The sequence below is a fragment of the Pelmatolapia mariae genome, linkage group LG14 (assembly GCF_036321145.2).
Source record: "Pelmatolapia mariae isolate MD_Pm_ZW linkage group LG14, Pm_UMD_F_2, whole genome shotgun sequence".
In the NCBI taxonomy this organism is placed as follows: Eukaryota; Metazoa; Chordata; class Actinopteri; order Cichliformes; family Cichlidae; genus Pelmatolapia; species Pelmatolapia mariae.
In genome coordinates this window covers 9,728,132-9,746,106 of record NC_086239.1, presented here as the reverse complement: position 1 = coordinate 9,746,106, position 17,975 = coordinate 9,728,132, and the positions used below count along the sequence as shown (strand labels likewise).

The following is a 17,975-nucleotide window of genomic DNA, read 5'->3' as shown; positions in this document are numbered from 1 at the left end:
TATTTTGGCTGGGGTTTTTTTATTCGATAAATTACTAAAAACGTGTACTTAAAAAACAAACAAACAAACCTTTAACTTCCCCCAGAGATGTAGGTGTCTTTATAATGCTGATAAATGGCCCTGACCTTCTGAGGAGGCTTTGATAAGATCTCCTAATGAACACAGAGTCATTAAATCAGCGATTAGCTGTACTTCCGTGGTGACTGGCCTCATACAAAAATATAACCACGCTTGTGGTGTGGACATAATAATAATTATGCAAAACTAAATGTATGTATGTGCAAGAATAAAAAGATAAATAAGCGGGGTCACTCACACCATTTATAGAAAGATGCATTACCTAAATCCACTCATAGTGCTAATTTAACACAAGGATAATCTAAGTAAAACGAAAGGAAAGATTTCAAAGCTCGTTACAGTTAATTTTATTCTCTGGTCCATAGGCTCTCTCACCAGACTGTAGACAGCACCCCTTCATGGTGGAAAAGAGTTCCTGCATCCCGGCTGGTCCAAAACAGGAAGGTGCCCTGTGGCTCCCAGACCGCAGAGAGAAAGCAGGCTTACTTGTTGTTTGGAATTAGATAACTCATTGTAAATAAGTTTCGGCATGTGCATTTCTAAATGATCGTGTGTAATGCATTTCTAAAGGAATGTTTTGTAATGTGCAGCTGACTTGTATTTTAATGTAGGAAGTGGCGCTTGTTAAAGGCGCCAGGGAGTGCTCTGGGTAACAAAAAGAGCACTTGCTGGTTTCTTGAGGAGTGATTTAATGAATATGTGGGTGGCATGGTGGTGCAGTTGTTAGCACTGTCCTGAGTTCAGAGCCGCTGACTGGCTGGGGCATTTCTGTGTGCAGTCACAATGTCCGGCTTCCTCCCCTCCTCCCCAAGTGTTGATTTTAAATTGACCGTAGGCGTAAATGAGGTGTGAATGATTGCTTTTTTGTGTCAGCCCTGTGATAGACTGGCGACCTGTCTACCCCACTTCTGTGTACCCCACCTCTTCTCCTATCCTCCAGTGCAGCAATGACCATGAGTTGTATAAGTGCCTGGGGTACAATATTTTGTAGTTTTACTTAAACTATAATTAAAAGCTACTTAAGTAGCTTAACAGTGCACAGGCCGCATATTCAACCATATTTATAGCTCCAAACGTAAATGTCCTAATGTGTAATGACATGTTTCAGAATGATCATGTAACATGACGGTATTCTTATTTTTATTAGTACTGTTGTTGTTTTTGGATAATGTATTATAATTATTCATTTGTTGATGTGTATATCTGTTTAATATTACAGTTCATGGTGATTCTAATTACTTATATATTGATTGATCAACAATAACGTAATTTATCAGCAAAATAATGTGTGACTAAAAGTTTTATATGTGCTGGTTCTATTCATCTTCGCCTACACACAACAGTTTTTTTGGTGTGCATTCTGTTATTTAGACAGACTGCTGGCTGCAGAAGACAATGGAAGTCAAGGAAAGGAGTAAAATTTGAATCCAACAGCTTGGTTTGCGTGAGGATCCTATGATCCAACATATGCATACATAGTAACACATTTTTGCCTTGGTATATACATAAAATAGATCCAAGTCCTTGGGACACTAACCACTGAAAGACCTTGAAATGTCCTCTTCATCAAGATTAGCTGTAATAAAAACATATTACATGAAAAAATAAGGGAGTGTAGTTCATACTTCGTGATTTAGTATTTTCCTGATGTATTCCAGTTTCTTTCAAACTGACCTGGTTAATACTTGACTGCTGAGGGTCCAGGAAGTGTCGTCATGACGTCGTGCGTCGGTTTGTTTACTGTCTAAGCGTGGAGGAAGGGTAGGGGGGGCGCTAACGGCACAGATTTTCACACTGAATCTCTTCCCCCCGCTGGACCAAAATTTCTTGCACAATGCAGCGGTCCTACGAAACCTGATAGTGACAGCCGTTCGCAGTTTTACAGGAAGGCTTTTGTGCGGGTTTTGTTTTTGACGACAGAACCGAAGTCCGACATGAAAACATGAAGCTGCCTAACCAGCAGTGCTAATGCTAACACGGCGAGTCAGCGGGCTGTCAGATTTCAGGGTTTCAGATAGAAGAATTGAGTGTCGTTGGTTTTGTTGTGTTGAAACTTGGCACTGGGCGCATGACTGACAGCGTCTACTTCGTTACGGATGCCGACAGGACGAAGCGCAAGTTTATAGCAAATGTAAACACTTCACTGTGTCACTAGCTTTCATTTAGCACCTGCTGTTATTGTCTGAAGGGGCATAGTTGAGCTAGCCTGCCTGCTTTCCTTGTTATTGTTGCTGAATGGGGTGGAGTTTTTTCATAGCGTTGTCTTCCACCCTAGAGTAACTTAAGATATCGTTTCCCAGTTGTAGGAAGACGGTGTCAGGCAAAATGGTGTTAAGAAGCTCCTGGAAATCACGACATAAAAACAGCTGTGGACCTGCTATCCGTTGGATCCGACCAGGATTGGCTGCCCTGCTCTGGTTATGTGTGATTCGGTTAGCTTGCGGCATTGAGGCGGTGGGGGAGATCAAAAACATCGTCCAGAAAGATGCGGCGTTTGATGTCAACTATAATGACACGGTTACGAGTGAAAACCAGACCATTTACGCGTTTAATCACACCATCTCTCGGAATAAGGTGAGTTCGCCTCCTCAGACTTGTCTGTTTGTTTTTTCACCACTTAAAGATAAAGATTATTATCAGTCCTTTCTCCTTTTCCCTCTCTTGACTTTCAGACCGAGGGAGTGCGTGTGTCTGTGGACGTGTTATCCAACAAGTCGGAGAGCCCAATCTTGTTTGTAGTGCGACAGAAGCAAGCCGTGCTGTCTTTTCAAGTCCCCCTCATTCTCAGAGGCCTGTGAGTACCCCCCCCCCGTTTACATACATAACATTTATACATCACATGTATGTGATGTATAAATGTTAATGTCTTTTCTTACAAAAGTCAAATAATTTAAAATAAAAACTAATGTGGTCTGTAATTTGGTCCATCCCTTAACTCCTTCAACTTCACTTTTTTGTCTAATTGCATATTCAGCTTCCCTTCTTTGTATGTAACCAGAGATGGCCGCTCACACTCCCTTACTTTTTCTGCTGGTCTTGGTAATTGTCTGTTATCTTAAATCCTCTAAGTTAACGTCAAAGCATTTTAAAAGATCTATGTGTTACAGAGTTGAAATTGAAATTGAAACACCAATATGCTTAGTGAGGTGTGTAGTCAATTGTCTAGTCTACAGTAAAGCCAGTAGTATTTAAACTTACTGTGCCCATGGCAATTTTTAAGTCATATTCATTTATGTGCAAGTGACATAGAGGAAAGATGAGATACAAACAGAATATGTGTGGTATGACATGCCAGCTTTTCTGTGTTTTTCTGGACCCAGCAAACGTTTCCTTTTCTTTTTTCCTAATAACTTCTACATTAGTTACTTCACCTTATCCAAACCCTTCTACCAAATCATCTTAAATCAGTGTTTTTCCCCAGATGAGATGAGATTAGTGTATTTAGCTTGTGGCACCAGGTTTTCATTGGCAAACATTTCCCAGCAGGTTCATGTTGACAGCCCTAGTCCAGTTGAAGCCGTAACCCCAGGAGCTTTCATGATAGATGCAACTAACAGTTGTTTTTTTCACTTTCCTTTCTTTAAGTACACAGAATGTCTTATCCTCTTTGCAGACAGTCAGGGTTTTTGTTATGTCAAGCTCCAAACTGCCAACCATCCATCAGCTATGTAAGCAGACTTGGCAGAGGTTTTCAGAAAATGCCCCTGTTTGGAAAATGAGAGCCCTTAGAGCTCGAATATATTCAGTTACAATTCTTTGTGCCATTTTTACACTGCAGCATTGATGTGGGGCTGCCAAAGAAAATATCACATTTCAAATTTGGGCTTGCCTAGAGGTGCATTAGTAGGGCTCGGCACATCATTTGGGACCTTCTTACATTAGGGCGTGTAGTTAAATATGACATAATTATACAAGATGTTTCCCGGCTTCTCATCGCAGCATTGCTTTTTTTGGGCCTCATAATGTAGTGACCTATCACAGATATAACCATATTTCAGGATGTCCTGAATAAAGGTACTTGGGCGTAATTTAAGAACTGTGTCATCTCAGTCTCAGGCTGCACTTTCCACATGTAGCATCACAGCTGTGAAGATAATGGTGTGAGGTCAAGCTGTCTCCTCAACTTTGATTATTATAGTGTGAGGTATATTCCTGAAAGTTTTTCTGTTTTCAATAGAACAAAGATAACATAAAGTAGTATTAAAAATAAACAATAACAGCCAGTATATCGACATTGAATAATTTTTTTTTTTTTTAGTACCTAAACATCGACATTCACCGAAAAAAACCTGTTGTTGCTGGTAGCTTTATCAGGTTTGTGAACATACACTATTGTTTGTGATTACAGATGGATTAAATGTAAGCAAATGCTAATAAGGATGTCCTCTTCCTAAACTCCACGTAGGCAGATTTTATTTGAACATGTGTTCCAAGGTTCTTTTTAAGGAGTGTCGGGCTACTTGGACAGTAAACGAATATAACTACAGGTCACAGGGTTTAGCTGTAAAAGCAGATGTAGTGGAGAAAGGTGACGAGGCAGTTCAGTCTGCAAGCAGTAATTCTTTTCAGAAGTGTGACGGTCATTTGACAAGTTTTGTAAGGAGGAAATGGCAAAAACCACTGCCTGTAATGTGCTTGGGATTGTCTCCAAGTCACACGGTTCCTGTAACCTTACTTCATTGTGTGCAAAGTGATAAAAGGTTCCTAGTTCTGCAGTTTATTTGCCATTGGCCAACAGTCCATTTGTGATGTGTTCCTCTCTTGCACTGCAAGGTTTTGCAACATCAGAATCACCCCGCTGTCAGTCTTGGCTTTGTTGGTCTCATGGTCAGGCCATGTTTTTAGCAGCTCACTAATGAACTTTGGACTCTCACTTCCTCCTTTGTGAACCACCAGTGCAGAGATGGGGAGCTAATGTCATTGTGAGGTTTGCATTCAACCACTTTTAAAGGAAAAATTACGTTCATGTTTGGACTTGTCAGATTGTGTAACTGTCAAACAGAAAAAAAACACCCGATTTGCTTCATTCTTATAATATTAGAGAATATACAAGAAGGAATGAATGTACGAGAGGTTAAGGGGAACTTGATCTTTGTTGTCCCCTCCTTTTTTTTTTTTTTCGTTGTTCCTTTTTCATCAGCTATCAGAGGAAGTACCCTTACTACGATGTGGGCAGGACACTGTGCCAACCTCCAACCCGGGCCGCCTCGGAGACCCAGTACTTCTTTGTTGACGTGTCTACCCTGTCCAGTCAGGGTACAAACTACCAGCTCAGAGTGAGCCGTGTTGAAAGTTTCACCCTGCAGTGAGTGTTATCTGTTATGTAATAAATCAAACACAGTGCGTGGTACCTGCCTGAATTCCCATCTTATTGCACTGTACATCAGCCTGTGTTATTTGAATGACACGTTTTGTTTAACTTGATTACAGAACAAACAAGAAATTCAGCTTCACCGCATCACCATCCCAACCTCAGGTAACCTGCCTGGTACCATAGCTCTGTATGACAGTAGGCTCCTTCTTTACATAACTGTGTTGAGTCAAAGAAATGTGCACCACGGATGGGGGGAGTTTGTGGGTGGGGGAGGGACTCATAACAAGAAACGGGCAGGAAGCCAGCTGAAAGTACACATGTGAAAGAGGATGTTATGAATGCAGGGAATTTCTGATTTTGTGTAGTTATATTGCATAAAAAAAATCTTTTTCTTGAGTAAGCTCTGTTTTCTGCACATCCAATCATTTAAACAAAATTTTGCTTTCTTTTTGGCCTTTGATGACACTTTCATTGGATCGTGTTAGGTTTTTGTTTTGGATGTGCGGGGTGTGTAGATTTGTGTGGATTGCAGGGCTTTAAACTCAGCTTTACCTCACATCCATGTGTAGTTAATGGACACCTTTTAAGAATATAACCTTCTCATTTCCAGTTTGAGCCACGTAACGTCTTCAGACAGTCAACAACAAAGATGTTCAGACATTATACCATTTAGTCAGGCATAACAATGCAGTCTGACTGGAGTAGTCTATACTGCAGCAAACAGAACAACCTGTTTCACAAGCCTTTATGTGACAGTTACTGGGAGCATGGGTTGTTTATTTAACCCAAATACACACTTATGTTAAAGCTAAATAATGCTTTCATTTTGTATGTGCATGTGTTTCTAAAAAACAAACTATGTTGCTGAGCATGTAGTTTACCTCTGGCATACAGCTTAGGCTTCCTGCATGATGCTGGCTGCAAAGAAAGAAAATAACCACTGCAAATAAACCTCACAGTTTCTCTAAAGGTTCCAGACTCTATTAATATTAAAACTTTCCTTTACTGAGATTTAGCTCTGAAAACCAACCAAATAACCTAAAAATGAGCATATTTTATTGTAGTGGCTTTCCTCTTTGTTTCGGCCTCTTTTCCTTGTCTGTGGCTGTATGGATCTATAATCATCTATACAGTCCTATGAAAAAGAATGAAGTAAAACCTGTCATTCAGTAGCTTGCAGTTGGCTTTTGGCAGCAATAACTTGAAGTAATTCTTTTCTGTGTGACTTTATCAGTATTGTCATGGAGTGATTTTTGTTGCTGATTTATGCAGATCTCTCTCCAGGTTCCTTCACATTTTCAGTCAGGTTGAGGTCTGGACATTGCAACACCTTGTTTCTTTTCTTTTTTTTTAGCTGTTTATTCTGTTCTAGATTTGCTGCTATGATTGGGGTTGTTGTCCTATTGCGTGACCCAGTTTGGACCAAGCTTTAGCTCTCACACTGGTATCCTGACATTTGAATCACAAATACTTTTGTAAACAGAGGGGTTTGTGGTCAACTCAATGACTGCATGGAGCCCAGGTCCTGTGGTTGCAAAACAAACCCAACCCATGGCCCCTCCACCACCATGCTTCGGGGTTGGTCTGAGATGTTTGTTCTGATAAGCTTGGTTAGCGCCAAACGTGGTGCTGTGCGTTATGGATAAGCATCTACACTTTAGTCTCGTCTGTTCAAAGGACATTGTTCCAGTTTGAGTTTTTTCTAATTGTCCTGTTATGAACTTTAACATTTAACTGCAGCTTGTAGCGTCTGAGATGTCGCTGTTGGGTTTTTTGCAGTTTCTTTAAGCTTTGCACGGTCTGACCTTGGGGTGAATTTGCTGGCATTTCCACTCCTGAGAAGATGGTGACATATTGTTAACATGCCTGTGAATGCTCCGGAGCAGCAAATTGCCAAAATTTCTGCTTTTGCAGAGGTGCTCACACTTGCTGATGACCAATCAATCAAGTGTGTTTGATTATCAGCACCTGGCTCCTCCTTACACTCTTCATCCCCATAGCAGCAGTATGGGTGCACTGAGTTATGCTCAAAACTGCCAATCCTGTGAAAACCTTACTTTTCACACGACTGTATGTTATTTGAAAATGGAGATCAGCTTGTGGCAAATGATTCCATGACTTTCTTTTGACACTTGATGAAGACGTTGTCAGTCTCTGACCTCTTTTAAGACAGTCTGCTTTCTGCATCAGCTTCGCTTTGTTCTCCCAGTCTGTGCTTGTAAGCTATCAGGTCAGCTCATTTGTATGCGTGAGGTGCTCTGCAGTCGAGGGCTACAACTAAACAGGATAAAACCTTTTGAGAACCTGGAGTGGGAGGCTCTCAGTAACATATCACTTATTAAATTGTGCAAATGGCCCGTGGGGTGACGTATTGGTTTAATGGTTTATTGTGCTGTCAGCAATTAAAACGCCATCCTTAAGTCGATCTTTCTGAAAACTGCCTCACTGACTGTTGTCCTCTTCTTTCCCTCTCCTTTTTTCTCAGTATTTCAAGTATGTCTTCCAAGACGGGGTGGATACTGTGATCGTCAAGGTCAACTCGGACATGACTTTCCCCTGTTCTGTCATGTCCATCCAGGACATCCAGGTACAGTTATCCAGAGCACACATTCAGCTGTGCTGCAGCAGTCCTCAAGAGGCCCCTCCCTCAGCCTCAGTGGTCAGCGTGCAGTAGCACTCTGAGACCACATGAGGGCATCACAGTGGATACCACAGCTGATTTCTTGCTGTTCAAAAATATGTTTTCTTATTTACTTCTGAAATGATCCATCTGAATCTTTCTTTTTTCACATCTAATTCAGTTTTTTCTCTCCCTCTCTCACTGTCTCCATTCAGTGCCCCATTTACGACCTTGACAACAACGTGGCCTTCATTGGGATGTACCAGACTATGACAAAAAAAGGTGCCATCACCGTGCAGGTAGTTTCCCGCAGAACTTCAGAGCTTATTGGAACCGGTTGCAATAAATCCTTGTGTAGTTTTGAATTTTCTGTCTTTATGTAGAGGAAAGATTTCCCCAGCAACAGTTTCTACGTGGTGTTGGTGGTAAAAACTGAGGACGAGGCATGCGGTGGCCCGCTACGCTTCTACCCTCTGAGACCCGATCAGCTGATTGACGCCGGCAATCGCAGCAAGGCCCTCGATGTGATGGTCTCACCCGCAATCAACTGTAAGTCACATGGCTACATATGTGAAACGCTGAGGGTTAGCATGTGCTAAAAGAAGCAGAGATTTCTCTGCTTGTGTTGTTTAGATTTGGTGTTTTTGGCAGCAGATACAGAATGTTGTGTCTTACTATGCAAATTAGCTTACAGTTAATATGTCCTCCCGCGCAGTGGAGGTGTACGTGATGGGAATGCTGTTCTGTTTGGGGATCTTCTTCTCATTCTACCTCCTGACCTTGCTCTGTGTCTGTCTAGAGCGTGCACGGTAAGGTTTTGAAATTGCCTCTGCAGCAAAGTCATCATTTGCTTTGTTTATCTGCTACTTGTACAAAAGAGTTTCCAGTTGCGGAGGTCGTATTGGAATGTTCTTCACTTAGAAAAGCCATCTCTGCATCTTTGTCTTCCACTATTGCATGAAGGTTGATTATGTTATACTCAAAACCCAGAAAAAGCAAAGCATATGCATATAATCACAATAAACTGATTTCACACCTGTCGGAAATATCAGCCCTGCATCTTTTTTCTGTTTTTATTGCGTCTCCCTTTTTTTCTGGCTTGTTTTCGGAGTAGAAGGAAGTACGTGCTTTAGGGTGTGTCCTTCCAAACGGACCTCAAAACTCAACCGCTTATGCAGGAGTTTTTTTAAAAAAAGCTGCAGGTGTGCAGAAGGAATAGCTGATTAATTGAAAAGAGCTAAATAGTCAACGTCGGAAATGGCTTAACCGTTAGCTGTCATGTATTTATTTTTTTTTGGCTGTTGAATTTCACTGAAGTGAAAGCAGAGCAGTGAATCAGCAATTATGTTGTACACATCTGCAAAACCCTGTGAGGAAAATGCAACTTTTAACCAAAGTCTTCACCCGAAACAGACAGAATAGAAAAGCCACGGTGGCAACAAAACAACCGTCTTTGCAATTCTTCACCGCAGCAAAAAGACGCAGGCAGACGGCAACTTGTAGCTGCCTGAAAATGACAGAAAGTTTTGCACTTTGGTTGGAAAAACAACAACTAATTTCCAACCTTCTGTACATCAATTAGTCCCTCTCCAGCCCACGTTTCAACCCACGAGGTCGGACGTTATATTGTCAGAATAGATCTGCACTGCAGGAATGACACTGCACTGAATATAAATTGTGTTCATTAGCATTTTTCCCCCTCTCTGTTTCTGCAGACTGAACAAGAAGAGAAATGTGTTTCTGAATCCTGCCGACATGTCGCCTGCTGAGACAGGTAACCCAGCAACTAGCTCTGATGGACCGGCCCATTAGGAGCCGTGTGCACTGACCACATTATTTTGAAAACAAACCAGCAAACTTGTTCTGTTCTTTTAATTAAATACCAGAGTAAATGAGATCCTAAACTGGACTGATCATGCAGTCCCAGAGCTGTTTGCCACTGATCTTTTATCTCAGAGCTGAATGTTTAAGCGTGTACTGAACGTGTATCTTTCTCTCCCCCCTGCCATTCAGCCTCTCTGCTCGGGAAGAACAGCGATGGTATACAGACACAGTTACTCCCCTTGTGCACTCACTGCCCTCTCTCAGTCTGTGTTGCTTGTCTGCAGATGCTCTGCATGCAGTAGCTTCCATACTTTACCCTACAAAGAAGAGAAAGAGACGTTTTCGGCTGCAGGGCTTCATGGACATAAACGTGGCTCTGTTCTGAGGCTTTTCTGGCTTTACAGAGATACAGATATGCACTCACATGGGTCTTTGTTAGCTTCTTTTGCCTGTGTTTGTCACATTGTTATCCTTTTGTAGTCCTCACAGCTTTATGGCTTTGAGCTAAAGAAACACATGAGCATATTTTCAGCAGCACTCCCATTAAAAGCATGAAGGCGCTAAGATGAATGCACGCGCTGCTGATGTGCTTTTTTGGCTGCTGGCTGCCTCCCAGTGTGTATCTGTATCTATCCACTGCAGTATTTGCTGCCACTGTTTGATTTTAAACCACTAGATCCTTACAGTTTTGAAGTAATCCTCTTCACTGCATCTCATTTCTCAGCTTTCACACTGTTGGAGATTAATAACTTTTTTTTTTCCCCAGCCAGAAAAGAATTTAAGGAATTCCATTTTTTCACTGGATTCCTTCATGTGTTTACGTCCGCCTCACCTCCCTGTTTTCCTGACTAACACAGTGATCTTTGTGCAGTGTTAGGATACTAACTAAATGTTGATCGTAGTGCTGCTTGTTTGTGCATGTGAACATTTGGGAGCATGTATCCTTTCTTGGATTTTTGAAAGTTTGTGTCTTCACAGGAAAAACTCCAGCCTCACCAAATGAATATGGCTCATTTGGTGAGTATTTAAAAAAACAAAAAACATTTAGTCTTGTGATATCATTGTTTGATTGCCAATGAACGAAGAGTCATCTCCTCCTCAGCTGACAACGGCAGCACAATGAGTTCAGAGGCCATTACCGACAGCGCCACTTCAACTGACAACAACTATGGATACATGGGTATGAGCAAATAGAAACTCCCACGTCCTTTTTTCCCTCTTTCTTGTTTTTTTGGCCCACTCTAATGTCGCTCTGCAGAGCGGCTTGCACATGGATTCTTAGCAGCTCTACGCCCTCACTGGTTTTCTATGTGTCTTTATTCATTAGGACAGGAGCCTTTCAAACGTCGACCAATCCTCAATCACCTTCACTACATAGCCATCCGCATTGGTGACACGCTACCATATAACTAGCCGAATCAGCACCCCAAACCAATCAGCCACCATGTCAATCAAATATCAGTGGAGTTAAGAGGCCGGGAAAGTGGCCACTTTTCTCCACTGATGGCACTCAAATGAACAGCGACGGCGATCTCATCAACGCAAAGATCATCTGACCAAAAAAAAAATCATTCTGGTCATCTATTTAATCATTTTGAAAATTGAAAATCATTTTTGAAAGGTGTGATGTGTTGGATCACCTTTTTGAATCAACCTGCAATTCCCTTAAATCCAGTCGTCGGTCTGCCTGCTCACGTTGTGCCTCCACTAGAGAGAATGACTCTCTTTTGCTCTTCCCTCCTCCAATCAGAGCGATCGTTGGAAAGTGTCGCACGGAGCAGGCAGGAGTCTTTGAGCTCCATTGAGGAGGATGACTATGACACACTGGATGACATACACTCCGACAAGAACATTGTTCGCACAAAGGTACGTGAAAATAATTTTTCCTGCCTCAGAATGGCACAGATGTGGCTCTCTGCACATCTGGCTTATTTAGAATAAAAAGATCTGTGAATGTGCAAAGTAGTCCTCACCTCTAGTACCTCGGGGTACTAGAACAAAAACGTCCATCTGATCTGTTTGGTCACTAACAGATTGCTGGATTCATCTGTGGAGATGGCAGGCCAAACTGGAAACTGGAGGCATAACTTGTTTTTCTTTGATAACAAACATTCCCATTTCCATTTGTGTCAAATATTTCCCAAGTTTCACTACATCGCTGAGAGTTTAAACCCCAACCGGGTCTTTAAAACTCAAGCAGCATCCTAAAAACTTGGTTCTGTTCATCTGGACGTAGCGTCCAGATGAACAGTGGGAGAACAGTGGGAGAAATGTATTGTCACTCATCCAAGTGACTTCTTCGGTCTCAGCTGATTGCAGGTTTCCCCAACCTTATAAACAGTACCCATGCACAATAACTGAAACTAGCCCCACTGAATGAACAATGGGCTGTGAGGTCAGTTTCTTGATCATTAATATGCAATTTGTCATTCACAAATCAACAGCCACTGGTCAATGGTTTATGATCAGTGGTTGTTGATCAGTTGCCATGAGTACCATTCACAGAGAGTTGGGGAATGGCTGTAATCACAGCATTGTAAGATGGTGAAAGATGTCCGCTTAGGCCCCCTCCTCGATTCAGAGATGGTCTTTCCTTTTTTGCGTAAATGGCCTCCTTGACTCCGCGCTCAAACCAGCGTTCCTCCCTGTCCAAGATGTGTCCTCATCATTGAAAGAGTGTCCACTGGCCTGTAGGTGTAAATAGACTGCAGAGTCCTGGCCTGACGAGTTAGCTCTCCAGTGTTGTGCCATCTGCTTCACCAGAGGTTGTTTGGTTTCCCCGATGTATAAATCACGGCAATCCTCCTGGCACTTAACAGCGTATGCTACATTACTCCATTTGTCCCGAGGGACCCGCTCCTTGGTGTGGACCAACTTTTGGCACAGTGTGTTTTGGGGTTTAAAAGCTACAGAGACGCGGTGTTTATAGTAAATGCATCTCATTCTTGACACGTACGGATCACTAAGGGTTTTCGCTTAAGTAGCGGTTGTTCTTCTCTCCTGGATCGGCTGGAGCTTTCTTTAGGTGCCTTCCCAGCTTTGACAAATGTCCAGTTGGGATAACCACATTTACTCAGGGCCTTCTTGGTATGATGTTCTTTTGCTTCCCTGGCCGCTGTGTCAGTGGGGATGGTGTTTGCGCTGTGTTGTAGCGTCCTGATGACACAGAGTTTATGCTCCAGTGGATGATGAGAGTCAAACCTTGAATACTGAGATTTGATTTTCACCCAGATGTCACCCACATACTTGAACCAGTGACTTGGTGGTGAACCAATGTTGGGGTCATCCTGTAATCTCTTACAAACGAACATTGTACAAGACCATTGTTTCATCTGCCTCCATAATGACATCTCTCACCTTCTCAACAAAATCCAAGCTGTTCTGGATGTGGTGTTCAGAGCTGCCTACCAACGGGTTGAGAATTGAAGCCAGAAACTTTGAGATGTTACAGGTGACCGAGTTGATCATACAGACAATTGGTCTTAGAGCTACCTCCTGCTTATGTATCTTCAGTAAACCATACAGACTTGGTGTAGCTTCCCCTGGGTATAGCCTGTGGTATGAGGTCCGGTCAGTAGCATTGTTTTGTTCTAACTGCTTCAGACAATCTATCACCGTCTTCCTGTAAGCACTTCCTGGGTCTCGTTTCAGGGGCTCATAAGTATTTTTCTCACTGACCAATAACAACATTTTCTCATGATCTTTCTGGTTTAGCAAAACCATCAAGCAGCATTCCCTTCCATAAATGCCAGCTCTGAGCTCACACACAGGCGCACACACAGTGTAAAACGAAGAGCAGGGCAGCAGATATTCTCATACTGAGCTCAAATGAAACAAGTGCACAGAGACAATTTAATAATGTGTTCCTTTGTTATATTAAACCTCTAAACCAGAGTCACAAATTAAAAAAAAAAACTTGTCAGCAGTAAAGAGTTCGAACATATATAAACTGAGAAAATTAAAAAAAGAAATGGTGGCGTTTAATAAAAGACAAAATAGTAGCACATTAATTAGGCGAGGTTAATGCTTTCTTCATCCAGACATTAATAAAGTAATCAAAGTAATAAAGTCCTCTTCTTCTTCTTACAGAAATTTCTGTACGTGGCTGACTTGGCCCGCAAAGACAAGAGGGTCCTCAGCAAGAAGTACCAAATCTACTTCTGGTGAGTTCTCTTGTTAGACCCATGATAAGAAACATGATATTCTTTTATATCTAAGCCAAATCAATTCACAGTGAATTAACCAAGCCATAGTTTTGACATTATATGAAACATTAAAAAAAATTACTGATTATTAATGAAGTGCTGCAGATCTGATGGTTGTGAGAAGCTGAAAGTAATAACTGTGCCCTCTTCAGGAACATTGCTACCATTGCCGTGTTTTACGCCCTGCCAGTCGTCCAGCTGGTCATCACCTATCAAACGGTAACAATGATTTTATAAAGCATGGCGACACGTTTCAAAAAAGATTTCCAATAAGAGGTCAGCTCGGTAATACGACGTGTGCATCTCTGTTCTCCACAGGTTGTCAATGTTACAGGAAACCAGGACATCTGCTACTACAACTTCCTGTGCGCCCACCCGCTCGGAGCTCTAAGGTTTGCCGTCAAGCACAGTGTGTTAACATGCGTGACCAACTTCATCAGCTAACCCGCGTAAAGTAACGATTAACTAATTCCACACAGCGCTTTCAACAACATCCTCAGTAACCTCGGTTACGTGATGCTGGGGCTCCTCTTTCTCCTCATCGTCCTCAAGAGAGACCTCGCCCACAATCGCGCTCTGGAGCGGCATGACGTCAACGCGCTGGTGAGGCACACGCACACTGAAAAACGTGCAGTCATATGTCATGAAGATGTGTTTTTAAAGATTTAGATGATGATGATGATGATGATTGACAGCGGTAGTTTAGTTATCAGGTTGTCTCTTCCTCCTTCAGGAGTGCGGTATCCCAAAGCACTTTGGCCTCTTCTATGCCATGGGAACTGCTCTGATGATGGAGGGTTTGCTCAGTGCCTGCTACCACGTCTGTCCCAACTACACCAACTTCCAGTTTGGTAAGAACGATTGTGTCCTTACTCAGACTCGACATGGCTACAGTTGTTTTTACCTTTGTCAGGATCAGTAGTCTGAAGAGAGTTCTGGCTTTAAGCAGCTGTCACTTCAAAGGAAGATGAAGTTTCCTGGCTTTAGTCTGAATCAGTTCTTTGTGCAGTTACATTTTTACTGCTTCAGCCAGTTTCTTGAGTTTCTGCTGGCTGTAAAATTTGTGAATGCATGATTTTTTTTCTCTGTCTGGTTTACTTTGAGTCCTGGGCTGAAAAAAGTTCAAGTTGCATGTGGTACATTTGAGTTGTTCTCCTCCCTGCAGACACCTCCTTCATGTACATGATTGCTGGACTGTGTATGCTGAAGCTCTATCAGAAGAGACACCCAGACATCAACGCGAGTGCTTACACCGCTTACGCCTGCCTCGCCGCTGTCATCTTCTTTTCTGTGCTGGGAGTGGTAAGCACACACACATGCACACACACACAATACAAAACCTGAGTTATGCTTTATATTCTAAAAAACACGGATTTCTTAATAATCATTGTGCTGTGCTATTTTTTTTTTCCTCTCAGGTATTTGGGAGAGACAACACAGCCTTCTGGATTGTTTTCTCTGTGATCCACATTCTGGCCACGCTGCTGCTCAGCACACAGCTCTACTATATGGGTCGATGGAGGCTCAGTAAGATCACAGAAAGAAAGCAAACTCAGTCCAGTGGGCTTTATTGGCTTAAAATGAGTCACTTTAGACTAATAACTGACTGCAACTAAAGTAGTCCAGGATTATATTAAGGCTGTCGTGTGAGTGTGTGTCTCACATAAGCTAGCAAATCAGAGTAACTAACATTTAAATCCACTTATCGGGATATTCTAATAAAATAAAGCAGCTTATAATTCTTGTTGTTCTCTCTCCTTCCTCTCTGTGTGTTCACGTATCAGACGCTGGGATCATGCGTAGGATAGTTTACGTCATCTACACAGACTGCATCAGGCAGTGCAGCGGGCCGATGTACATTGTGAGTAACGGCCAGAAAATCCAGTATCAGTGTATTGCATAAGGTAGCAGGTCCTTCTGCTTTTACCTGGTAACTCAATTATTATCTTATCTTAACGACCGGTGGTTGCAGAGAGTAATAAAAGGCATCAGTGAGTCCTGATGACCTGCTTTTTAATCGTTTTTCCGCCGGTGTATGTCTTTCAGGACCGCATGGTTCTGCTTGTGATGGGGAACATAGTCAACTGGTCTCTGTGAGTAAAACAAACTGTGTTTCCAGCTCATTTAAATCAGCAGAGTGCGGAGGAGGCAGGTGATGTATATCTTGCTATCTCTCTGCAGGGCTGCCTACGGCCTCATACAGAAACCCAACGACTTTGCCTCGTACCTGTTGGCCATCGCCATCTGTAACTTGTTGCTCTACTTTGCCTTTTACATCATCATGAAGGTTTGTGTGTTTAGTAACTCTGCGCATGTGAGAAACACCAGGAGAAAGTAGCAGACATTTTTGGGACCTTTGGAGCTTACAGTTTTCTGTTTGTGCTCAGCTGCGGAGCGGTGAGAGAATCAAGTGTCTGGCACTGGTGTGTATTCTCTTCACGGCAGTTGTGTGGGGCTTTGCGCTGTATTTCTTCTTCCAGGGTCTCAGCACCTGGCAGGTTAGCCACACACAAACACACACACCTATGAGATTTGGGCTCATGTGAAAAGACACTTGGATTACTTGTTTCTCTCCTCTGGCACAGAAAACTCCAGCTGAGTCTCGCGAGCACAACAGGGACTGCATCCTGCTGTCATTCTTTGACGACCACGACATTTGGCATTTCCTGTCCTCCATCGCCATGTTTGGATCCTTCCTGGTATTATGAATCATGTTTAAGTTTGTTTAAACATGCAGGATATGCAGTTGGTCTAGAATGAGGCGTTAAAACCTTAATATCCAATATTACCTCTGCTCCCCCTCAGGTCCTCCTGACCATGGATGACGACCTCGACACCGTCCAGAGAGACAAAATCTACGTCTTCTAGATTTGCCAGATCTGCGAAGAGCTCTGCTCTTCCTCTCTGCCTTATCGCCCTGTCTGTTTGCATCCCCTCCACCTTTTTCAAAAAGCACAGCCAGTAGCCTGTTTCTGGGCTGTCGATGAGCACCTCTCTGCCTCGGGGAGAGTCGGGGAGGAGCAACAGGCCCCTCCCTCTACCTGTGTGGACACTAATGTGCCAATAAAAGCTGGAACGTCGTCGAGCGATGCTGAAGTGTTTCGTCCTCTCGTTGCCATCATCGATGTAACTGTTGTGAGCACCGTTTACTGCTGACGATTAACGGTGTGCATTCTCGCTTGACACGAAACTCGTCCATTTTAACTTATTTTATATTGTCTGCATTACATTTGGCCTGGAAGTCAGCAATGTATTTTAATTACTGTTTGTAGCCTGTTTATATGCTGTGTGTGTTTGTACAGGTGTGTGCGTGCGTGTTTTCAAAAATAATTGTGGGAAGATGAATCCTGTCCAGTCTCAGTGGCCTTCAATGTTCTAATCATAGTAGTCACAATACTGTGTTCTGATTGGTCAGATCTGCAAGCTAGCCGTCCTCCTCCTTGAGGGAATATCCATGAAGACATGATTGTATTTACTTGTAACTGCCCTTAAGTGTGACTCTTAAAGGTATTTTTGCACTCTACAAAAAATGGATTTTATTGTCAGGCATTGCAGTGAAAGGATACTCAATAAAGGTCTTTTCTGAAGTGTGGTCTCTTTTTCCGATACCTGGCTTTGATAAGATCATCTCAGGCACAACAGCTCCACCCACCTGCTGTTTGGATCTTCTATTTGAGAGGGGCAGCCATTCAGAAGTAACCTGGCTTAATTACTGAGTCCAATTTAGAGCATTGGAAAAAGAGCAGCTCACAATTTAACCACAAGGTTTTCCACTGGAAATCATTCGCACATTAAAAATGTTTTATTAAAATATTTCATAGAAAAATACAATATTTATTTACACAAATATGTAACAGGCACAACTAGTCTAGAGCTCACTATTACTGATATGCAAACACCAGGAGACTGGACATTAAAAAACATTTTTCAAAGT

At 42.4% G+C, this 17,975-nt stretch overlaps 1 protein-coding gene across 1 annotated transcript; it reads left to right on the top strand.

Moving 5' to 3' along the window:
* The first annotated feature begins 1,829 nt into the window (after nucleotides 1-1,829).
* Nucleotides 1,830-17,615, top strand: sidt2 (SID1 transmembrane family, member 2). The gene is made up of 27 exons (XM_063493706.1): nucleotides 1,830-2,209; nucleotides 2,379-2,652; nucleotides 2,751-2,872; nucleotides 5,219-5,383; nucleotides 5,509-5,554; nucleotides 7,878-7,979; nucleotides 8,228-8,311; nucleotides 8,396-8,561; nucleotides 8,728-8,821; nucleotides 9,728-9,786; nucleotides 10,026-10,052; nucleotides 10,815-10,853; nucleotides 10,939-11,016; nucleotides 11,587-11,702; nucleotides 13,926-13,999; nucleotides 14,194-14,260; nucleotides 14,360-14,433; nucleotides 14,521-14,644; nucleotides 14,775-14,892; nucleotides 15,207-15,343; nucleotides 15,460-15,568; nucleotides 15,826-15,902; nucleotides 16,088-16,134; nucleotides 16,223-16,328; nucleotides 16,429-16,539; nucleotides 16,627-16,740; nucleotides 16,847-17,615. Exons 2-27 carry the CDS (start codon nucleotides 2,404-2,406, stop codon nucleotides 16,907-16,909), a joined length of 2,568 nt encoding a protein of 855 aa, XP_063349776.1. The 5' UTR covers nucleotides 1,830-2,209; nucleotides 2,379-2,403; the 3' UTR covers nucleotides 16,910-17,615.
* The last annotated feature ends 360 nt before the right edge of the window (nucleotides 17,616-17,975 follow it).

Bases quoted from the DNA above. Each gene is read 5' to 3' on its own strand.
- sidt2 (XM_063493706.1), top strand. From the start codon at position 2,404: ATGGTGTTAAGAAGCTCCTGGAAATCACGACATAAAAACAGCTGTGGA. The intron at 9,787-10,025 runs GTAACCCAGCAA...CCTGCCATTCAG, and splicing joins CATGTCGCCTGCTGAGACAG to CCTCTCTGCTCGGGAAGAAC. The intron at 16,741-16,846 runs GTATTATGAATC...GCTCCCCCTCAG, and splicing joins CCATGTTTGGATCCTTCCTG to GTCCTCCTGACCATGGATGA.